General features: G+C 44.2%; 1 protein-coding gene across 2 annotated transcripts in view; it reads left to right on the top strand.

Moving 5' to 3' along the window:
- The window catches only part of CDC20B (cell division cycle 20B), a 121,658-nt gene that overhangs the window by 78,262 nt on the left and 18,393 nt on the right, over positions 1-25,003 (top strand). Inside the window, exons 7-9 of one of the 2 annotated variants that reach the window (XR_004538148.1) lie at positions 11,846-12,042; positions 14,478-14,572; positions 19,044-19,228. Coding sequence is in view for 1 of the 2 variants with exons in the window: in XM_033931344.1 (XP_033787235.1) it covers positions 11,846-12,042; positions 14,478-14,572; positions 19,044-19,269 (518 nt within the window). In the remaining variant the exon portion in view is untranslated. Of the gene's footprint in view, positions 1-11,845; positions 12,043-14,477; positions 14,573-19,043; positions 19,270-25,003 lie in introns of both variants that reach the window. The other variant, XM_033931344.1, reaches the window with a different exon arrangement.

Below are 25,003 nucleotides of genomic sequence, written 5' to 3' on the forward strand. Positions count from 1 at the left end.
GTGAGTGAATGCTGGGAAGGGCAGGTCCTACCACCCAAACAGTGGTAACAGTGGCGACAGAAAGAGAATTCACCTAACTGCTCCACGCCTATGTTTTATCACACATGGACTACTGCATCACATTGCTAGTTGGACTATCTGCAATGAACCTACAAAGATTGCAACGTGTACAAAATGCAGCAGTTCGCCTTTTGAAGAACCTGTCTATTCGCGACCCCTGGCTGATGCACACTGGCTACCCATCCAGAAACATTCCATCTTTAAAGCTCTTACACTAGTTTTCCAGTTTGACAGAATGGTCCCATCCTATCTTGAAAAAATAACAACCTAACAATCTAAACTCCCAACCAACCCCTGTTATCACAAGCAGAGAGAAGATTGCCCACCCCACCAGCACGAACCCTCCTTCTGGAAAGTGCCCGCAAACATTCCCACTCCCACTTCCTACCCAAATTATGGAACACTATTCCACCAACCATCAGATCACAGACAGGCCTACTAAACTTCAGAAAAGAGATAAAAACCTGACTGTCTTGAACACACCCCTAACCTCTATTTCTACCCCAGCAAATTTATCCTGCCTCACTGAATGTTCCCTCCACTTGACTTACAGGTGAAACTAGGCCTCTAGTCACACACTCAATGCTAAACTATGTAAGATCTTATCTCCCTACTACATGTACACTTACCCCTCCCCATTCGTGGTTTCGACACTCGCGGTTTTACATGTTCATGATTTTTTTTGGGGGGTGGGGGGGAACACCATAGTTTCAGACGTCCCCGCCTCCCTCCAGCCTTCCTTCCTGCATCCCAGCCTTACCTGGTAGTCTAGCAGGCTTTCGGGGCAGGATCAATCTTCCCATGCTCCTGCCCCATATAGATCGCCAATAGGAAATGGCTGCCGTGAGCTCCCATCGTAGTCTCGAGAGACTATGGAAACTCACAGCAGTCATTTCCTATTGGCGATCTGCATGGGGCAGGAGCGTAGGAAGATCGCTCCTGCCCCGAAAGCCTGCTAGACCACCAGGTAAGGCCAGGATGCCGGGAGGGAGGCGGGGGTGGGTCAGAGCCAGACCAGAAGTTATTCGCGTTTTTTCTCCATTCGCGGTCTGGCTCTGCCCCTATCCCCCGCGAATACCGAGGGAGAAGTGTACCTTCACAAGAATGCCTAAAATTGTCCTATACTTTGAATGTATTGTATTTCTAGCTCCTACTTATGTAGGGCCTATTGTTTACCATGCTACTGTGCTCAGCCCCAAATCATGTATTAATTTCTACATGCAGTTCATAAGTATTATCCCTCTGTTGCTGTCCATACAGTTCATAAGAATTTCCCCTCTGTTGCTGTTTTCACCTTAATCTTGTTCTGTATATCATATGTGTGAATTTGCAGCCTTGTTACCCATCATTTGCCATGCTACTGAGCTCAGTACCCAAAACATATACATAGGAATTTCTACTACAGCTCTTTATCCTTTTAATCTGTGCTATGTGAAATTGTAACCTTGTTATTAAACCTTCTACTGTGTATGTAAACTTGTAACCTGTTCTGGGCTCTTCTAGGAGGATGGGCTAGAAATCTGACTAAATAAATAAATAAGATCAAAAACTTAACTCTCATGATCAAATTGGTGCAGTAGTCAAAAGTAGCTTTCATAAACTTCGAATGATAAGATCCCTGGCAAATTTTCTCGACACACCTTCCATAAATACCTTAATACACTCTTTAGTGATATCCAAATTAGACTATTTTAATTCCCTCTATAAGGGAATCACACTTAAAGAATTAAGACCTCTGCAAATTATCCAAAATACTGCCATAAAAATTGTTACTAAATCTAGGAAATTTGATCACGTCACTCCCCTTTTAAAGAATGTTCATTGGCTACATTATCGCTCCATGGTGTGACCTCATTTGAAGTATTGCGTTCAATTCTGGTCTCCTTATCTCAAAAAAGATATAATGGCGCTAGAAAAGGTTCAAAGAACAGCGACCAAGATGGTAAAGGGAATGGAACTCCTCTCGTATGAGGAAAGACTAAAATGATTAGGGCTCTTCAGCTTGGAAAAGAGACGGCTGAGGGGGAGATATGATTGAAGTCTACAAAATCCTGACTGAAGTAGAAAGGGTAAAGTGGATCGATTTTTCACTCCGTCAAAAATTACAAAGACTAGGGGACATTCGATGAAGTTACAGGGAAATACTTTTAAAACCAATTGGAGGAATTTTTTTTTCTCACTCAGAGAATAGTTAAGCTCTGGAATGCGTTGCCAGAGGATGTGGTAAGAGTGGATAGCGTAGCTGGTTTTAAGAAAGGTTTGGACATGTTTCTGGAGGAAAAATCCATAGTCTGTTATTGAGAAAGACATGGGGGAAGCCACTGCTTACCCTGGACCGGTAGCATTGAATATTGCTACACCTTGGGTTTTGGCCAAGTACTGGTGACCTGGATTGGCCACCGTGAGAATGGGCTACTGGGTTTGATGGATCATTGGTCTGACTCAGTAAGGCTATTCTTATGTTCTTATGAATTACATTCAAAATAGCTTTACTGACCTATAAAGTATTATCTTGTAAAGCTCCACTATTCCTAGAGAGATTTATTATCCCTTACGCACCCTTAAGAACATTAAGATCTGAGAACGAAAATCTTCTCAGCGTTCCATCTTTGAGATGCATTAATACTCGGAGGGATACTATCTTTTCAGTTACGGCCCCTCAAACCTGGAATGTACTACAGAAACAATTGAGGGAAGTCATTAGACAGATTCAAAGGAACATTAAGGAACATTAAAAAGCTTTTTGTATAAAGACGCATTTGACACCATAGGATTCATACGAGGCCTTGCTTATAAATTCATCCTGTCCTTATGTATTGTCCTTTTACTGTTATCTTTCCTGTACTGATTGTAGTTCCTCCTGGCTCCCCTTGTTTATAGAGAAAACCAAAAACAAACAAACAAACAAAAAAAACCCCCAAAAAACTCTGTGGAGTGACGATGTTCCTAAATGGACTTTATTTGAAAGTGTCAAAGTTCCAAAGGTACACTGAAATCATCCACATAAAAGTAAATCATCCACATAAGAGCCTTAAAGGACCTAGTCCGCTAGGGATACAAGACCCAACATGGTTCACATTTCGACAAAAAGTCTTCTTCAGGGGTCCCTGGGGGTCCTATAAAGGTCCTATAAAGGTGAGTACGTGGGAAACAATTGTGTGGTGAGCCAGAAGTGAGACACTGCTTATTTGTTGTCATCGTTTGTGTTATTGTTTACTATCCGTTTTGTCTGCTTTCCCCATTTTTATATTGTACATCGCATTGAAATCTTTGATATTGCGATACAATGAAACTTTTAATAAACTTGACCCCCAAGCCCTCCCTCCATGGCTATGACACTGATACCGGCAGTTGCATTGGCTACCGACGGAAGCATGCGTAAAGTTTAAGTTCGCCTGCCTCTGCTTTAAAGTTCTGTGTGGACTAGCCCCCAAATACTTAACGGACCTTTTTTCTTTCTCCACCAACAGACACAAGAGAACCTCACATTCGAACTTAGAGGTTAGAGGTTGTAAACTGAAAAAACACCATAAAATTTCCTCTCACACCAAGCAGCATTATGGGGTAAACACCTAGAACAGGGGTCTCCAAGTCCCTCCTTAAGGGCCGCAATCCAGTCGGGTTTTCAGGATTTCCCCAATGAATATGCATTGAAAGCAATGCATGCACATAGATCTCATGCATATTCATTGGGGAAATCCTGACAACCCGACTGGATTGCGGCCCTCAAGGAGGGACTTTGAGACCCATGACCTAGAACAATTGCTCTTCTCCAATAGTTACATGGAATTCAGGAAGCGCCTAAAGACATACCTGTTCCTGTTGTATCTAGACAACTGACCTGTACTTCTCCCTCTCCTCAATATCGGTTTTCTAGACCTTTTACCCTCTCTCGCTCACCTCTCCTATGTTCAATCATTTTGTACCTTCTCTTAATCTTTTGTAAACCGCATAGAACTTCACGGTATTGCAGTATATAAACTGTTATTATTATTATTCCATGTATAGATTTATTAGAGCCATGTTCCATATGTAAAACAAACTTTACATAAAGAAAAAGTTTTATAAAATGATATAGGGCTCCTTTTATCAAGCCACGCTAGCGGTTTAATGCGCGTAATAGCACACATTAAACTGCCAGCCGCGCTAGCCGCTAATGCCTGCCTTGAGTAGGCAGTAGTTTTTTGGCCAGCGTGGGGGTTAGCGCGTGATTAAAAGTCACGCCGCTAACTCCGCTAGCGCGGCTTGATAAAAGGAGCCCATAGTCTCTCTAGTATTTTGGTAGCTCTTTTGTAGACTGCCTCTATTATGTCTACATCTTTTGTTGTGGAAGAGTCACTGGAACTGGACACAGTTCTCATTAATGACCTGTACACAAGTATTGTCACCTGCTTTAAGTGGTGATGCCTGTTCCTTTATAGCCTACCATTCTTCTGGCTTTCCTGCTCCTTCTCTCATAGAAACATAGAAACATGACGGCAGATAAAGGCCAAACGGCCCATTTAGTCTGCCCATCCACAGTAACCATTATCTCTTTCTCTCTCTGAGAGATCCCACGTGCCTAGCCCAGGCCCTCTTGAATTCAGACACAGTCTCTGTTTCCACCACCTCTTCCGGGAGGCTGTTCCATGCATCTATCACCCTTTCCACAAAAAAGTATTTCCTCAGAATAGAAACAGTTTACTATGAAGTGATCAGGGCAGTACAAAGATATTAGAAGCCCTAGGTGAATCTTCAGTTATGCTACCCTACACCTCAATTGCCTTTCATGTCCTTAGACCTCCCCCTGAGATTTTCATAACTGCCTTCAACCATCTTGGTTATCCCAATATCACCCATGCCAGTACTGAGAGTAATTTCAAAAAGCAATTTACTTTGGGTAAATGTGCTATTTGAAAATTACCCACCCTCCCTGTGGGTAAAATTATGTGCTAATGGTTCTCTGTAGTTGTCAGGTTATATTGATATGCTTTGACTGCAGCTGCTCTTTGTCTCACCTCAGAAGCTGCCACCCTAGGCAGCCACCTAACTTGCCTAATAGTTATGTCAGCTCTGATATGGTCACACCAAAATCTTTGTCCTGTTTAGTGCACATCAGAATTTTTTCCTGCTATCTAGTACTGCTGTTTAGATTTCAATACTGCAATGCATGACTCTGCACCAGTGGCGTACCTAGCATATGTGACATCATTTTTTGGCACCCCCCCCCCATCTGTACGAAAAACATGATTTTTAGTAACAAGCCACACGTCACACATGAATACCTAGGAAAAGGCAGCATCTTACACACTGCAGTGAGCAGTAGATCAATACACCCAGACTAGTACAGCCAGACTAGCCAGACTAGTACAGATCAATCCTACGCCGTCAATCCTAACAGAAAACCATGTCTTTTGAACACACAGAATACAAATTCGCCTAGTATGGAATATGTCATCACAAACTAACCCCTCCCCTTTTTACAAAACTGTAGTGTGGATTTTAGCCACGGTGGTAACAGCTCTGATGCTCATAGAATTCTGAGCATCAGAGCAGTGGCGGACCTAGGGTATGTGGTACCCGGGGCCCATCATTTTTTGACACCCCCCCCATGTAAAAAAATATCTTTTTGTAATGACCATGAAACGGAATAAATGGTCAGAATAGAAACAGGCAGTGAAAATTTTCTTATATTCCAAAAATAATATAACATAAATTATGTCTGAATTGTCATGACATCAGAAGTACATATGGAGTAGTTGCAGGTGATGCTTGGGACAGTTCTGATTGTGTTAGTTCGGTTTTATGTGTTTTTTGAATAGAAGGGTTTTTATTTCTTTTTGAAGGTTTTGCAGTCTGTGGTCGATGTCAATTGGTTGTAGAGTTGGGGTCGAGTGTTGCAGCTCGAATGGCTAGGAGGTTGTCGAACAGTTTTTTTCTTTTGACGTTTTTGGTTGGAGGGTGTGTGAATGGTGCGTGAGTTCTCCTATGTCTGTTTGAAGTGGATTGAATTATTTAGCTGAAGAAATTAGTTACCCCCTCATCCCACACACATTAATTCTCTTCCATTTTTGTTCCCATTATAAAAAACACTGATAAGTTCCCAGAAAAAAAATACATTAAAATAAGAAGTGAAAACAAAGGCCCCTACAGATGAGAACATAACATAAGAATAGCCTAACTGGGTCAGACCAATGGTCCATCATGCCCAGTAGACCATTCTCATGGTAGCCAATCCAGGACACTAATACCTGGTCAAAACCCAAAGAGTAGCAACATTCCTTGCTACCGATCCAGGGCAAGCAGACACTTCCCCCATGTCTTAATAACAGATTATGGACTTTTCCTCCAGGAATTTGTCCAAATCTTTCTTTAAAACCAGCTACACTATCTGCTTTTACCATAACTTCTGGCCACTTCATTTTTAAGTTTAGATCTTTCTTTTCAAACAGAGACCTTGCTAGATGTCAAATACAGTACAAGGTAACTTCACATGGACTTAGCTGTGCAGGAAATGTGAATCTCCTCATACACCCACCATATAGTGCAAAAATGTGCAAAGGTCTGTTTTTTTCTTTCGATCACTACATAGCCTAATGCCACACAAGCAGCGCTGTTACAAACATATTGTGTAGGTCAATGCTAAGGATAACAAAGTTTCCTTCCTTGGACCAGAAGGAGATACTGATAAACCACTGGAAGAGATCCCAAAGACCCACTCAGTGTGTGAACCAGTTGAGTGGAGTGGACTAACTGAGGGGTGGAAATGGGCCCGGAGTTTGCTCAGCAGAATTTCCCAGACCACCTCTTCCTCTCAAAACATTGACAAGCTGCCACCACCACCACTAGGAACACCTCACTGGGTAGGCCAGCTATGCTATAAACTTTATAAAACACATTATTATATTTTCTTATAAAGCACATATTTTAACTGAACTCTCTGACATCCTCAGCCTTTCCATTCACAAAAATAGAAGGAAGAAAAGTTCCCATTTCCTGCTGTCTCATGTCCCCGGCCTATACAATATTTTTTTTCTGCAGACGCTTCAAAAGTCTGACCAAATCCTCGTTTCACTTGCATTATAAAGTACTGAGGATGCCATCTCTCCCCAATCCCAGGTCCTAAAGTCTAAGACAGTAGCGCAAACTAATGCTGCCAGATTCAGGAAAAAAAATTTCGATTCAATTCAGCCTATTGAATTGGTTTTGCAATTCGATTTTCCTGCCCAGTTGGGTGATTTTTTTTCAAAACTCCTGGTGGGTTTTATAGCTTTTTCACCCCCTTTGGCTTCTCCTAACCACACTGGCGCTGTGGTGTAAATAAAATAAAGAAACAAAAAGGACTTTTCCTCTCTCTGTTAAATCCTAGCTCACGTTTGCAGTCCAACACCAGCTCTGGCAGGATACACATTTCAAATCTGACATATTATAATCACAAAACAGAAAATAAAATTAATTTTTCTACCTTTTGTTGTCTGGTTATATTTCAAATCTTGTTGGTCCAAGGCTCTGGTTTTCTTCTGATAACTTGCTTGCCAGGGTCTCCTTCTTTCTTCTTTCTGCGTGCTAACCATCCATCTGCCAACTCTGTCCTCCCTTTCCATTTCCCTTCCCTCCCCAGGAAGTCTGGTATCTTTCAGTTTTTTCATCTCCCTCCACAGATCCACCTTTTCTTAACTACCCTTTCATCCGGCATTTCTCCCTCCTTCCCCACCACCCCAGAGTCCACCATCTCTCCCTTTCTTTTCCTAATTATCCTCCTATCTAGTATCTCTATCCCTCCTCCACACCATCCCTTGTGTCCAATTTCTCTCCCTTTCTGTTCCTTCCCTCCCTAAATCCCATGGTCCATCAACTCTCTCCCTCTACTCTATTTTCAGACGCATTATTTCTTCCTCCCCCCCAAAGTTTGGCATATGTACGTCTCTTTGAACACCCCCTTCCCTCCGTGTACTTCTAAACCAGGGTCCCCCCAAAGGCCTGTCCCCCCTTAAAGGTCTGCCTGTCCCCCCTTGAAGGCCTGCACCCCCCTTGAAGTCCTGCCCCACCCCCTTGTAGGCCTGTCCCCCCCTTGAAGGCCTGTCCCTCCCCCTTGTAGGCCTGTCCCCCCCCCTTGAAGGCCTGCCTGCCTGTCCCCCCCTTGAAGGCCTGTGTTCCCCCTTGAAGGTCTGCACCCCCCCGAAGGCCTGCACCCACCCGAAGGCCTGCCCCCCCATGAAGGCCTGCACCCCCCCGAAGGCCTGCACCTCCCTTGAAGGCCTGTCCCCCCCTTGTAGGCCTGTCCCCCCCTTGTAGGCCTGCCTGCCTGTCTCCCCCTTGAAGGCCTGTCCCCCCTTGAAGGCCTGTCCCCCCCTTGAAGGCCTGCCCCCCCCCTTGAAGGCCTGCACCCCCTTGAAGGTCTGCACCCCCCAAAGGCCTGCACCCCTCCTGAAGGCCTGCACCCCCCCTGAAGGCCTGCCCCCCCCTTGAAGGCCTGTCCCACCCCCTTATAGGCCTGTCCCCCCCTTGAAGGCCTGCCTGCCTGTCCCCCCCTTGAAGGCCTGTCCCCCCCTTGAAGGCCTGTCCCCCCTTGAAGGTCTGCACCCCCCCGAAGCCCTGCACCCCCCCCGAAGGCCTGCACCCCCCACAGGCCTGTCCCCCCCCTTGAAGGCCTGTCCCACCCCCTTGTAGACCTGTCCCCCCCCCTTGAAGGCCTGCCTGCCCCCTCTTGAAGGCCTGCCTGCCTCCCCCCTTGAAGGCCTGTCCCCCCTTGAAGGTCTGCACCCCCCCAAAGCCCTGCACCCCCCATGAAGGCCTGCACCCCCCACGAAGGCCTGCAGCCCCCCGAAGGCCTGTCCCCCCCCCTTGAAGGCCTGTCCCACCCCCTTGTAGACCTGTCCCCCCCTTGAAGGCCTGCCTGCCCTCTCTTGAAGGCCTGCCTGCCTCCCCCCCTTGAAGGCCTGTCCCTCCTCCTTGAAGGTCTGCACCCCCCCCCCGAAGGCCTGTCCCCCCCCCCTTGAAGGCCTGCCTGCCCCCCCTTGAAGGCCTGTCCCTCCTTGAATGCCTGCCTGCCTGTCACCCCCCTCCCCCTTGAAAGCCTGCCTGCCTGCCCGCCCGCCCCACCCCGAAGGACCGCTCGCCCCCCTGGCCTCCCCACACCACCTATGAAGCAGCACTACCTATGCTCCCGGCCTTGCCGTTCATTCCCCCCCCCACCACCCCCGAAGGACCGCTCGCCCCCACTGACCTTCCTGCACCACCTACGAAGCAGCCACAGCAGGATCGCGACGTCAGCTATCCCTGCGCTGCTTAGGCGCTGCTTCCTGCGCCGCGGTCCCACCCCTCCTCTGACATCAGAGGAGGGGTGGGACCGCGGCGCAGGAAGCAGCGCCCAAGCAGCTCAGGGATGCTGACGTCGCGAACCTGCTGTGGGCTGCTTCACAGGTGGTGCAGGAAGGTCAGTGGGGCAAGCGGTCCTTCGGGGGTGGGGGGGACTGAACGGCAAGGCCGGAAGCACCCCCTCAGGGCTGGCACCTAGGGCGGACCGCCCCTCCTGCCCCCCCCCTTGGTACGCCACTGCATCAGAGCTGCTACCACCATGGCTGGTGCTAAAAAACGCTCCGCAGTTTTGTAAAAAGGGGGGATAAAATAGAAATACATAGACAAAGGTTAAATTAAACCAGCAAGAAGCTGGACTCTGCATAAAATGCAACACCACAGAAACAGTGACACATGTCTCCTAAAGCAATAAATAAATAGAAAATTTTTGTTCTACCTTTGTCTTCTCTAGTTTCTGCTTTCCTCATCTTCTTGTTACTGTCTTCCTTCCATACACTGTCTGCCATCTCTCTGCTCCTCTCTATATGGCATCTTCTCTCCTTCTATGCTCCTTCCAGAAACTGTATGCCTCCCCCTTCCATCTCTCCTTTCACCCCCATTGGTCTGACATCTCTCTCCTCTCCTCCCCTCTCCTACACCTCTCTTCTGCAATCCCTTTCTTCCCTCATTTTCCTTTTCAATTTATTTTCTGCATCCATCTAGATTACGTTCTTACTACCCTCTCATCAATTTCCTTTTTTACTGTCTACCTACAACTCACCACCACTTTCCCTCACCCCCTCCAGTATTTCCCTAACTCAATCCTTTTCCCCCATCATCTGCCCTCTTCTCTCTCCCCACTTCCATCATCTGCCCCTTCTCCCTACTTCCATCATCTGCCCTCTTCTCTCTCCCCTTTCTCCCCATTTCCATCCTCTGCCCCCTTCACTCAATCTCTCCATCCACCACAGGCCCATCTTTCTCCCTTCCTTACCTTTCTGATTTTGGCAACAAGATATGCACCCCCCCCCCCCCCCCGGTGACACTTAAGATCGGCAACGGGCCTCCTTCTACCCCTGGCATCAACAGAACTTCAGATCGGCAACGCGGTGCTCAGTCAAAAGCGGAAACAGGAAGCTGAGTCAGAGGGAAGCTTTTGACATGAGCACTAGAGAATGAAACGGGGAAAAATCTGTCCTCGTCACTGCACCGTCCTCTTCACCGCCCCTCCCCCCATTCACCGCCCCGTCCCCGTAGCATCCATACAAGCCCCAGTACTGCAATATTTAGCTTATTCCTTCCTTATAAATCAAAGTTCTGGCTGCTGAACTGGAGAAAGAGATGTTCAGCTGGCAGGGCTTTGTTTATAAATTTTTATCAACTAATATACTACTTTATCCTGAAGCAAAAAAAAACAAACAAAAAACCCAAATAGAATTTTTTTTCTACCTTTGTTGCCTGGTTTCTGCTTTCCTCATGTTCTCATTGAATTCCTTCCATCCACTGTCTCTCTTCTCTCTGCGTCTTCCATTTGCTCTGTTACTGTGCCTCTCCCTTTCTTCCCCCTTCCAAATTGGTCTGGCACCCATCTTCTTCCCTCCGCTCCCCCCATAGTTTGGCATCTCTGTCTTCTTCTCTGCCAGCGTCTTCTCCCCACTCTCTCTTCCCCATTTCCCTTCAGTGTCTTCTCCCCACTCTCTCTTCCCCATTTCCCTTCAACATCTTCTCCCCACTCTCTCTTCCCCATTTCCTTTCAGCGTCCTTCTCCACCCCCTCCGTCTTCCCCATGTCCTGTCAGCATCCTTCTCCCCCCTCTGTCTTCCCTATGTGCTTTCAGCGTCCTTCTCCCCCCTCTGTCTTCCCCATGTGCTTTCAGCGTCCTTCCCCCCCTCTGTCTTCCCCATGTGCTTTCAGCGTCCTTCTCCCCCCTCTGTTTTACCTATTTCCCTTAAGCGTTTTTTCCTCTCCATTCCACCTTTCCTCCCTTTCTCCCCCACCCGACCGCCCGACCGACAACAGGCCCGGTCTGACAAATCTCCCTGCCCCGTGGCCGTGAGTCTAAATTACCTTCTTACAGCAGCCGGAGCATTGTAGTTGCATATGGCTGCCGTAAAGGTCGTCTCTGATGCAACTTCCGGTTGCGTCAGAGATGACCTTTACGGCAGCCACACGCAGCTTCAGTGCTCCCTCTGCTGTAAGAAGGTAATTTAGACTCGCGGTCACAGGGCAGGGAAGTCTGTCGGACCGGGCCTGTTATCGGTCGGTCGGGCGGGCGGTCGGTCAGTCAGTCGGGCGGGTGGGGAGCGGGAAGCGCCACGAAGGTAAGGGGACCTGGCCGGCTGTGCACCCCCCTAAGGCTGCACCCGGGGCGGACCGCCCCCTACCCCCCTTTGGTACGCCACTGCTCTGCACTTTGACCAGTGAATTTTATTTGCCAAATCTTTGCCAGTTCTAGTAAAAACATCACTCCTTATTGTTACACTAATGTCAAATTGTGCTTTTGTTATAGATCTAAATATTCTTGACTGGAGTTCTGAAAATCTTGTGGCTATTGCTCTGGATTCTACTGTGCAGATTCTAGATGGAGAAAAATATACAGTGATTGAAAGCATCAACTTTAATACAAGTTCAAAATATATTTCCTCGGTTTCGTGGATAAAGGAAGGAAGGTGTCTTGCAATTGGCACCAGTGACGGAGAAGTACAGGTAATGAAATAATGCTCTCTTATGTTCATCCAAGGTTGAGAAATTAATTATATACCATATTTTTCGCTCTATAAAACACACCTTTAGAGGAGGAAAACAAAGAAAAAAAATTCTGAAACAAATGGTGTGCCCTGTACCCTGTCCCCCCTCTGGTGATTTAATGGTAGGCTGGGACAGGGCATGTCTAGTGGGGGGCATGTCTAATGGTAGGCATATCTAGTGGTTGGTAGGCAGTAGGGCAGGCCCACCCCCTGGTACCTTTATAAAAATCTGTCAATCCAGCGCTGAAAGCTCCTGCCCCTCCCTTTCTGGCATGATTTACTGTGGCAAAGACCAAAAACTCTAAAGATTTTGCAAATAACAGGTTTTATAAAAGGAGCCTGGGATGAAAATGAAGTGAAACACCGAACTCGACACGCGGTGAACCAGGCTTGACGTCACCAACCCCCATACTAAACATCATAATGGCTACTTACAGTTCGGCTTCAGCATGCCCGTCGTGATGAAAAGACAACAGGAAGCTTATTTGCATACTGGAGTGACTTTGTGCAACGAACTGCTGGCAAGTTGCCGCAAGCCTCACTCTTCCCCCAATCAGGCTCTTTGGAATTCTCTCATTCGGAAGTTAATACACCAATCACAAAGGTTGTTTCACAAAAGGGGGCATGGTTCCCATTTGCGTAGTTGGCGTGGAGCGAAGGGTCTCTACGGAAAGTTATATTCTGCCGACAGATGGTAGTTGTCTGCTGGAGCCGGGTGGTAAAGTAGAATGAATGGAGTGGCTTTTTCTAACTTTGATTCAAAGGAGCAAGCTTTGAAACTGGGAGAGAGTTTTGAGAAAGAGCCACGGTGCAGGTTTCATACTATTCGATGTAAGGTTCTGTCCTGGTTTCTTTTCAGCATGGGCTCTTGTTGTGGTTGGGAAGTTCGGACAGTGGGGAAATGGCTGGTGGAGAGCGCCCCTAGTGTCTGAAAAAGGCTGGACGTTGCCTTGTGGAGCTCAAGTGGGTCCTATGAGCGCGTTGTAGTCTTAGCTTATTCTAGAGCAACCAAAGAAGCCTTCAAAGTTCCAAGACGGTGGTGTGAAGCTAATTTTGTGTATGGCAACTCCAGCCAAGTTCTGTATATGTTTTACACATTACCGTATGGGGGTCCGTTCCTTGGCTAATCCGGCGAGGGGGGGGGCAGGGACTTTCAGTGCTGGACCGACTGATTTTAAAAAAGGTACTGGGAGAGAGTATATTCGCTCCATAAGACCCACCTGCATTTCCACCCACTTTTTTTTTTTTTGGGGGGGGGGAGGAAGTACGTCTTATGGAACGAAAAATACGGTAACATATAATAAATGTAGATTAGAGCAAAGTCCATATTTTAATGAGAACAATGGCTCCAAAACCTGTCCTGGGGGAGCCCCAGGTCAGTCAGATTTTCAGGATATCCACAATGAATATTCATGAGTGATCTGCTAGGGGGCTTGTCAGGTTTTTGTTTTTTTTGTAAAATTGTTATGTGGTCCTGGCCCAGTATTCAGCTGGAGCCCACATAACTCACTTATGTGGGCCTCGCGAATATAAGCCGGGCCCACATAAACTTCAGCAGCCTGCCCACTGACACATAGCCCCCAATATTCATTGCAGGTGCTCAGACATGGTCTGGCATTCAATATTGCAAGCTAATTCAGCTGGCGACAGTCAGCGTTTATTTATTTAATTTTTTTAAAATCCCAACTACAACCTAGGCAGGTCACAACTATAACATACCAAAGGGGTACAGCAATTGGATAATTTCTTTAAAAAAATTTATCAGAAATGGTTGCTCTTCAGCAAGTTGGGTCATCTGGTATTAAAGGTAGAAGACATTACGCATTTCCGTTTCGATTATGTACCTCATAGATTGCAGTGGTATAGAAGAACCCTTACTTTAGATGAAATTATTTTGTTCTTCTGATTTGGGTCTTGTTTTGGATTGATATGTCTAAAATTTAAGACAAATGTTTTTATAGCTTTGAAGTGGTTGATAGAACAAGTCACTTGACTAAACAAAAGAAAAAGGAAAAATATAACTTATAGAGAGGGAATTTGGATTTTGCTCTGTGCTTTTCAGTGATACCTCAAGACTTTTCAAAGTCAGCAAGTGGTTTGGATGCAAGAGGAAAAGTTGACACTTCTCTCATAAGAACTGCATGTGGTTTGTGTTTGTGTTCCCTTTATAACTTTGAAATAGTTGGACCGTTTATAGCGGAACCAAATTGTGTTTAGATATAGGTTCTTGGGCAGGGAACATCATGCTTTTAACCTTTCAAAATTAGTAAGTTATTTGGGGATTGAGGGGTGCTCAGAGGGGGGAAATGATAGCACCTTCTTCTAGAACCAAAGCTGTCCAGAATGTTAGATTTCTACTAGTCTAAATTACATTCTTTTTGCTTAATTTTCAAGTTATGGGATGTTGAAACTAAGAAGCGGTTAAGAAATATGCTTGGCCATAAATCCCTAATTGGAGCAATGAGCTGGAACCACTATATTCTTAGCAGGTGAGCAAAAAAGACATTCAAAAAATTATAAAGAAAATAGGAAGATAAAATGAATCATATTATTCAATTATTTTCAGACTGGATGACATCCCTAGAAAATTCTCAGTAGCTCTCTACGTCCCCTTCCTCAAAACCTGATTCTAGCTGATCTGACCCTGACATTCCTGCTTCCTCAGCACTGTTATTTTGGCACTCCCTGCACAAAGTGATTCAAACAACTTCCCTTTTTTCCCTTCGCTCTGCTGACCCCCTCATGGCTCTCTATTTTCCTGCACCTCCTGACAGTTGCAACCTCTGTATTTATGGAGTCTTCACTGCATGGTTTGCATGGATGTGGATATGTGCATTTGAATCTCAGCACATGCCAATGGACAAGATGGCAGTGCAAGGTCCGTAATTTGTGAGAATCTGTACAATGACAGTAGAACACCTCTGGCTATCTGTCACTGGTAGTGTTCATGTGTGTGCTTGCCCACATCCTACATCCCACTTGTACTGGCAGTCAAAATGTGAATGTGAAATTCACAGCATTGCCCTCTAAGGTGTCCCACTGCTCTGTTGGGTTGTCTATTACTATGCTGGTCCCTCCCATGTCCAAATGGTCTGCATTAGGATGTTTTGAACATGGATGTTTTTGTATTTGAAAATGGCCAAAAAGATAAGACATCCTAAAGGCTAAGAGAACCAAATAAGTCATTAAAAAAAAAATGTTGGACGTCTAGTGGTTTCGAAAATGGATATTTCCCCACCCCGATATTTGGATGGCTTGAGGAATATATCCAAAGTTGGTCTTAGATGCATTATCGAAAATGCCCCTCTAAACATATAATAGACCAGTGTTCTTCAACCTTTTTACACCCGTGGACCGGCAGAAAAAAAAGAATTATTTTGTGGACCGGCAAACTACTAGGACTAAAATTTAAAAACCCCGTTTCCGCCCCATCTCCACGAGCTCGGTCCCCACAAATCATCTGATCTCATCCACACAAGCCTCAGTTATGATTTTATATTGAATGTATTTTATTAAAGTATAAAAAGAAACAATATTCTGTACAATTGTCATTTTATAAATACAAATAATTCAGAACAAGGATCAACAAAACCCCTGTCTCCCCTCCCCTTCACATATATCCTCTCTACTATCAAGAAAACTGAACAAGCCAAATTATTACAAAATGCTACACAGAAATATCATGCTAACAGAATACTGCAGTCACACATGACAGGAATAGTTTTAGGGGAGTGCAACTAGGGCAACTGTCCCCTGGTCAGAGAGCGCCCTAAGCCAGCTGGAAGCTAAAGAAGCACTGCCTGGGTTTTGCAGTCCCCAGTTATGTCTAGCACCAGCTCTAGATATATATTTCAAATCTGATATATTCTAATCACAAAATAGAAATAAAATTATTTTTTTCTACCTTTTGTTGTCTCTGGTTTCTGCTTTCAATCTTCTTTTCACTCTCTTCCTTCCAGCTTCTGCCCTCTCTGTCTCTTCAATCCAGCATCTGCCCCTTCCATTCTCTGTCTGTCCTCTCCCCCTTCCATATGGTATCTGTCTTCTTTCTATGCCCCTCTCCCCTTTCTATCCAGCTTGTGCCCCCTCTCTCCTTTTTACATGATTCATTCCAGCTTCACTGCTCTCTTCATTTTTGTCTCTCCTACACCAGATCTATCATCGTTGTTCCTCTCTGCTTATTTTTCTGCTGACCCCTTTCTATCATCAGTCTCTCTACTTTCTCATGCCTGTGTCTTCCCTTCCCCTCCTCTAATCTCTCTGCCATCTGTTTCCTTCCTTTTTCATTCTCCCTTCCTTCCTCCTCCTGTCCAGCAGTAACTCTCTTCCCTTCCTCCCCTCCCAGCAGCATCTCTCCTTCTCTTTCTCCAGTAGCAGCTGTCCCTTTTTTTCCCCTTGCCCACAAGCTTCCCTCCAGGTCCAGTAGCAGCTGTCCCTTTTTTTCCTTTGCCCAGCAGCTTCCCAGACTCCTCTCCCTCCTCCCCTCCCATCAGCATCTCTCCTTCTCCTTCCCTCCAGGTCCATTAGCAGCTGTCCCTTTTATTCCCTTGCCCAGCAACTTCCCAGACTCCTTTCCCTCCTCCCCTCCCAGCAGCATCTCTCCTTCTCCCTCTCCAGTAGCAGCTGTCCCTGTTTCCCCTTGCCCAGCAGCTTCACAGACTCCAATAGTGGCTTTCTCCCCTCCCAGCAGCTCTCCTTATTTCTCAGTGCAGCGATTCAGGAACGCAGTCTCGGGTCCTTTGTTGGATTGCGCCGCCTCTGAGGAAAGAGGAAGTTGTATCATCAGAGGCAGCCACGACTCAGCAAAAGTCCCGAGGCTGCCTTCGTAAATCGCTGCGCTGGGAAGTAAAGGAGAGCTGCAGAGAGGGGAGAAAGCCACTGTTGGAGGCTCCCAGCGCAGACTTCAGATGTTGATCTTGACGGCTCTGTGCGGACCGGCAGGAAATTGAAGGGAGTCAATCTTGCCGGCCCTGTGTGGACCGGCAAAAATTTCCTGCGGACCGACACCGGTCCACGGACTGGTGGTTAAAGAACTGTGTAATAGACAGTCCCTTCTCAAAAGAACTTATAATCTAATTAGCTCCAAGCTCCTCCCTGGAACTACCCACACAGAATATTAAGTGGGTACTACCTGGGACAGAATATTAAGTGGGAACTACCTGGAACACAGAATATTAAGTGGTGCTATCTGCTATGATCTTTGGACTATACAGAATAAAAATAAATAAATAAATAAAAAAATTCTGTGGGCACCCAGTGAACGTTATTTAATGGCACTCAAGTTGAGCCTGGTAAAATCATTTTGAACATTGTCCCCTTATAGTTTATTTTCAAGAAAATGTAATTGAATGTTGTTTAATGGATCCAATATATTTTAAGTGGCCATTGTATTGGAAACACAATGAGGCTGATGTCATTGGGAGAGAGACTCCTACCTCTATCTGGTTATTTCCTGCTAGCTGTTCCCCAGATTTTTAAGTGGCGCAAACCAGATAGTGCCACTGAAAATCCAGGGAGACTGCTGCGGCTCTATCTGATTAGTGACAGGGGGATCTGGAGGCAGAATCAGGAGGAGCTGTGAGTTACCTGGGCACTGCGATATGGAGTGGTGATGCCTGGTTAACTCTCTGGCTTACCTAGGAGAGCAAAAAGGCTGTCCTATGTTAACTGGGTGCATAACTCAGAACCGCCATTAAATATTGTCCGTACCCGGTTAACTCCCAGAAGGCTGTGAACTGCCCTAATAACCAGTGCCATTACCTGGATAGGTGCCAGCACTTCATATCTGGGCACAATTTCATTTCCAAAAAACAAAAACCCTCCACTTCTGGTTGAATATAATCGGTGGCATAGTGAGGGTGAGAGGTGCCTAGGGTGGTGGTGCCCCTCCCTCACCCTTATCACCGGCTTCCCCCCCCCCAACTCATTCCCCGATCCCGTATATTGTGCACCCCCCCTTCCCTACCCCTGTACTTCTAGTTGAAGTTGTTGCTCATGGCAGTCAACGACGTGCTCTTTGTGACCCCCTCAGCTCTCCCTCTGACGACAGTGGGATTGCCAACGGGAGTCGCGAAGAGTACATCGTTGGTCATCGCAAACAACTTCAAGGGAAAGGGGGGGGGGGGACGTGCACGTGGAGGGGAGGAATGGAAGAGGCAGGGGAGGCAGAGGAAGAGGGGTGTCGACGCCCCCACCAACATAGCACCCAGGGTGGATTGCCCCTCCCCCCCTTACTACCCCATTGAATATAATCTCCAAAGTACCTTACAATATTGTAACTTCTGTATCAGAACTGAATTTTGATTCTTGTGTGCATAAGTTAGAGCAGTGGTCTCAAACTCGCGGCCCGGGGGCCACATGCAACCCGCCAGGTACTATTTTGAGGCCCTCCTTATGTTTATCATAATCACAAAAGTAAAATAAAAGTTTCTTGATCATACGTCTCTTTAGCTATAAATGACAATATTATTATTAAGACTTAGCCAAAAGGACAGATTTATAAACTATAAATAGTTTTTACCTCATGCAAAATTGTTATTTCTTTAATAAGACATTAACTATTTTTTCTAAGGTCTTCAAGTACCTACACATCCAAACTGTGGCCCTGCAAAGGGTTTGAGTTTGAGACCACTGAGTTAGATGATTCAAACTGAAGCTGTTATATAGGACTATAACAAATATTCGTATTCGATTCAGTTTGGTCCCTCGTATGTAGTTGGCATTGCCATTGACCATGTAAATGAATATTGACTCTACATATCCAGTGATCATTGTATTAAATTTTTATGTGTTTAATAAGTTTATTTTGTTTAAAGAATCAGAAGGAAAGCTACATATGTTTTATTGACTATTGTAAGGCTCTTGATTGTGTTGATCATGTCAAATTGTGAAGAGTCCATGTCTTCCTGGGTCTGACTACTTATTACTACTACTGCTACTTCTTATCATTTTTCTATCTAGTGGCTCAAGGCTGGGATTTATTCATCAGCACGATGTAAGAATTGCTGATCATCGCATTGGGATGTTGCGACATAAACAAAGTGTTTGCGGCCTGCAGTGGGCACCGAGTGGAGATGTTCTGGCAAGTGGATCGAGTGATGGCATTCTGAATGTATGGCCTAATGACCCTGGTGTGACAGTTCACTGTAAGCCCATTAAAACAATACCTCATTCTTCAGCAGTGAAGGTAAAAGGGAAACAACACAGCCAGCCTTTCCAATGCAAAAACCTTTGATTATTTTTTTTGAGCATTTATATTCTGCTAATTCTAAAATTCTTGCACTTAGAAGATCATAGAGGTTTAAAATTTACACCACAATTAGTGAATCGGCATTTAGATTGCTTTCTTACAGAAGCGATATTAAGAATGTCCAAAAGCCAGTTTCAAGTCTGCAAATATTTTGAAATTCACCTTCTTAACAAAAACTCATGTTGCCTTGTGTGTTTCAGCAATAGAGCACTAGATGGCACAAAACAATCTGTGCATTCAACCTTTCTAAAACTGATATTATGGTGTGGACACAATCACTGGATGTTTTAATACCTCCTTCACTTTCACAGCCTGAATGGCCGGCTCTAGCTTTCATTTCTTTTTTTTCTTTATATTTATAAATTTTCAATTATAATCAATCAAGTTTAAACTTGTACAGAAAAGCAAGATTCAATAAAGAAGCAGCCAACATATTAAATTTCAAAAGAAAAATAAATTCTGTCTTAAATCACGCTCAAGTCCTCATATAGGATCCAAGATTAAATCAAACGGAATTTAAAGCAATCAGGTACAAAAGAAGAAAGAAACAGTAATAGGTAGAACTGTAGTAAGGCAGTCATCTATACATCATACATCATGAGCTTTCTCCAGTCTTGACAGAGACAGGAATGTTGTCAGTTGTGAGGGTTCAAAGAAAACAAATTTATGCGACTTATAATGAACGATACATTTGCAAGGGTATCGGAGAAAAAAGGTTGCTCCCAGGTCAGTAATTGCTGGGCTTAACAATAAAAATTCCTTTCGACGCCTCTGTGTGTCCCTGGCCAAATCAGGAAACATTTGAACTTTCAATCCCAGAAATTCCTTGTGTTTATTTTTAAAATATAACTTCAATAGCCATGTTTTATCCAATGTAAGAGCACTTCTTGGTTCGCTTCTTGAGAGTTCTTTTGATCATTAGTGTCTTTAACAGGCAAATAATAAGCCTGTGTGAATGGTGGAATAGAAGATTCAGGAATTTCAAGTATTTCTACTAAGTAACGTTTGAGCATATCTCTAGGAGTTGCTATAGGAATTTTAGGAAAATTAATTAATCTAAGATTATTGTTTTTTGAGAAATTCTCAAGTGATTCAAGCTTTCTTCTTAAGTTGGTATTGTCCTTAATCAATGCGTCCTGTATTGCTTTAAAGGATTTATTTTGTTGTTGAGTTTCAATCTGTGATTTAATATCAGTAATAATTTTCTGTAATCCTATGATTTCCTTATCATGTTCTTTAAATTTTTCTTCCACTTGGTTAAATTGAGAAGCTATAGTTTTTGGAATAGTGGCTACCAAGTCCCACAGAGCGTCCAACGTTACCACCTGGGGTTTAACAAGTTGAGGAAATTGTAAATGTAAAGTTTTATGCTCACCCACTGGCAAGTCTTCCAGCTGCTGTTCAGGCTGTGCTGATCCTACTCCTACAGATGTTAATGCCTCAAACTCCATGCTCAGGTTCCCAAGCAAAAGCTAGGAGCCTGAGTCTACTTTCCTCAGGTCAAACTCTGCTGCCTCTGGAGGAGGGAGCACTCCAACACCCGGAAGCTCCCCCTCCCTCGGGGAACTGGTCGCTTGAGGATTCGGAGGCTGAAAGTTGTCTCGAGCCCTAGGGAGATCTGCTGCGCGCCGTTCCCTTGCAGCGTCTCCAGCAGGGATAACCGCCCTGTTTCTGCTGACATGCCCTGCATGCACCGAATAAGCTCCTCTATGCCACCAACCGCGGCGGGAGTCCCGGGAGTCCCGGAGCACCGCAAGGCCCCAGCGACGCTTCTCCCTCTCCGCTTCAGCATGCTCAACAGGTAATTCTTAAAGAGCACTAATAAAGTCACAAACTTCGAGGAGGTTGTCAGGAGCAAACACACAGACAACCTATTCAGTCGCCATCTTGGATCCCCAGCTTTCATTTCTACATGTTAAAAGCCTAGGGATACCTTGATTCAAAACATTCTATGAAATCTCATATTAAATCTGATTCAAAGAGCTTTTTTAAAATTGCAAGCGGAGACACTTGGGCGCTCATTTTCAAAGCAGATGGGTATCTGAAAAAAGGGCATCCATAGGCTGTCGGTGACTCAATTATTTGGAAAGGCTAAAATGGTTAGAGCTAGGATGAGGTTATGGGGCAGGGCTAGGGTGGGGTATGTGACAGAGTGTAACGGAACAGAACAAATTAAAATCTGTGCGGTGGAGGGGGGGGCAACATCTGTGCCAGCAGTACAAGAACTATAGGACACTTTTGAACACACACATATCAGGATCTATAAAGCAATTCTACCATACCATACCATAACATTATTAACTTCCGGTGGTCACACAACAAGAACCTTCCTAGGAAAGGCAGCACTATAAACACTGCAGTGAACACTAGAACATTAATACGCCTATTTAAAAACTAAAAAGCTGAATTCAGACCAATCTTGCAGACATGCAGGCCTATATTCTATAAACGGTGCCTTAGGTTAGCCTACTGGTGCCTAACTTAAGAGTAAAATGCTGTTTAAAAAAATAAAGGTGGTTAAGAAAAAAAAGGTGCAGGCATTGTGGCTAAGGAGGCACTTTACAGTGCTAATGCCACTGTAGGCATGGCTAATGCTGGAAGTGGTGTTATGTGTCAAAAAGTGCTTCAGTAGCCACGATTCACATGAAAGGTAGGTACCAGAAACGTAGGCCTTGAAAACCCTGGCTTATATTTCCAGTGCCTACCTATAACAAAGCTGTGATTCTACAAATGGCACCGATGCACGATTGACACAGGATTGACGGCTGTTTTTCAGGTGGCCGCCGATAACGGCGCCATTTGTAGAATCTGGCCTTCAATGCTTACCAGAAAACCCAGCCTTTTTCACACATAAACACAGTTAGACTCTCATCAATAAATAACCACAAACAAAAAATAGAAATATGTAGCCGAAAATTAAAGTAAACCCCCAAGAAGCCAAACTCTGCATACAGTGCAACATCAGAGAAACAGAAACAGTGACACATATGCCTCTGTACTGTGCAAAATATAAAGACAGCAGTTGTAAATTTCAAAAAGTGACATATTTCAATTGTTACATAAACATTAACGAATAAAGCAAAAATGGAAAATAAGGTGTTACCTTTACATTGAATTAACTTATTACATTTTTTTTACTAGCTTTCAGAGGCCAAAACCTCCATCCTTAAGTCAGAACACACAGACTACAAGAGCAGTATACTGTCCTGATCTGAAGAAGGAGGTTTTGGCCTCCAAAACCTAATTAAAGAAAGGTATTTAGTCCAATAAAAAGATATCATCTTATTTTCTGTATTATTTAGGGTTAGTTTTGGAAGGTTCATATATCCAAGAACCTGCTTCCTGCTCTACTAGGACTGGCCATAACATCTGAAGCTATTATTTGGACAAGTATGCACTGTTTCCTTCACATCTTTGGAGGGTGGGATGGTCAGTAACCATTAGGAAAGTGTATAGGTGTGTGGGTTGGGAGGGGGTTAATGCCTTCATCCCTCCTGGTCAGTTTTGGCACCTTTTTGGCACTTATTCATTGTTAAAATAGGTCTAGCTCCAAATTGTACCCTGAATGTTTTCTAAAATGTTCAATTATTGCAGAAAAACATCCAAATCATAAGCCCTCCCTAGTCTTTCCCAAACCACACCTCTAACATGCCCCCTTGAGATTTAGACGCACTACGGAAAACCACCAAGGAAATCTGTCTACAAAATGGATTTCAAAAATATTGAATTGAAAGGTTTGGCGAGAAAAAGTCCATCAGCCCCTTTATGCCACATTTTGATGGTTTTCTATTTTAAAAATGAACCTCTTATATATGGGTAAGCTTATAACACGGGGGTTACTCTTATTTCCATTATAAGTTTAAATAAGTGCATTTAAATTTAAATCTGCATTTAGGCCCTCTTGTACTAAGATGTGGTAGACATTTCTATCTCAACCTGGGGAGCTAAATGTTCCAACGTTGTTTCGACACTCATAAAATTGAGTGTCAGAGCAGTGTCTGAGCATTTAGCACTCCAAGCTGCGATAGAAACCTCTATCTTAGTAAAAGGGGGGTTAGTTATTTTTATCATATTTAGTGATCCTGTTAACCCTGGTTCATGTGGACTTGAGTATATGTAATTTACCAGTGGTGGTTTGGATTATTTATCATTTTAGAAAATGGCAGTTTATTTTGTTTGTTTTCAATGTAAGAGTGTCCTCACTTATTTTCAAACAGGAAATCCTGATATTTTCCTTGTTCAAAAATAGCTGTGAGTTGACATTTTTGGGGGCATTTTGAGTAGAATGTCCCAATTCCTACTTGGAAGTTCTATCAAAAATGCCTCTCATGAAGTGTTATTTAAATATGGATATTTTTCACACATTGTTGCAAGCACTAATTATTGTACTCACTTATTCCTGGTTTACTAACTTCATATTTAAAAGCATTACACAACTAGTTCAGAATGCTGCTACCAGATAAGTGGTCACTGAGCATGTTTCTATTGTGACAATTATAATATTTTGGTTCTGTATACTCTAATGCAGGGGTGTCCAACCTGCGGCCCAGTGAAGTATTTTGTGTGGCCCCGGTTGAGGACGATGCAGTGCTTTCCTCTGCTGCCCCCTGGTGTTTACCATCTTGCCGGCTCCCTCCTCTGTCTTGCTGCAGAGTTTGCACGTTTGTGCAGCCCCAGAAACATTTTTTTCGACCAATGCAGCCCAGTGAAGCCAAAAGGTTGGACACCCCTGCTCTAATGCATCACTTAGTGAAATGCTGGCCACTGCCTGTGGGACCAAGTTAAACTGTGCTATTTATGCAATAAGTTTTTAAAAAACAGTTCTTATGATTATTAAAAATAAAATAAAATAGAGTGCCACAAGGCAACAAAAAAAACTTTTTCGGAATCATCTAACAACACAGCACATTTTTCTAAATCAGTTTTTCACGTTGATTTCAGATCTGTTATTAGTTTTTTCAGTCATGTAAACTTTTAAAGTTATGACTAATGTTAGTTTATAGCGTTTTAGCATATAGGGTTCTAAGAATTGCAGCATCAACTTAAAGAAATGTTGCAGTATCTTCAGTCCAAAGTCAAATAAGCATACAGCATTGCATAATTATACTGGACTGTGTCACTTAGCAACCAATATTTCTTCAAAAATGCTTAGAGTATGATTTCTTTTTGTGAGTTGTGTCTGGATTGTCACGGCACCACATCCAGAAGTAGTCAGCCATCATACTCTCATTCCAGAAACTTTGGTAGCGACGCTCCATTAGCCGAATGTTCTGGTGAAAATGTTCTCCTTGCTCATCACTCATCATACCAAGACTTTCCAGGTAAAAGTCAAGATGTGAGTGCAAAAAGTGTATTTTTTAATGACATGCGACAGCCAAGTTTCTGATATGAGTCAAGGAGATTCTGAACTTCTTCCTTGTATGAAGGAGAATTATGGTTGCCTATAAAGTTTTCCACTAACCACTTGAATGCCTCCCAAGCATACTGTATGCTTCTAAACATTCATTCCTATCAGAACACAGATAACCCCTATGCAAATACAGGACCACAAACTAAAACTACTTATACAAACGAAATCCTAAGCTTCAAGACTCTGTACAACCCCAGAGAAAAAGAAACAAATGCATTTCTTCCTGAACAGTGCAAAATATAGACAGCAGATGTAAATTCT

This window comes from Geotrypetes seraphini, chromosome 1, assembly GCF_902459505.1.
Source record: "Geotrypetes seraphini chromosome 1, aGeoSer1.1, whole genome shotgun sequence".
NCBI lineage: Eukaryota > Metazoa > Chordata > Amphibia > Gymnophiona > Dermophiidae > Geotrypetes > Geotrypetes seraphini.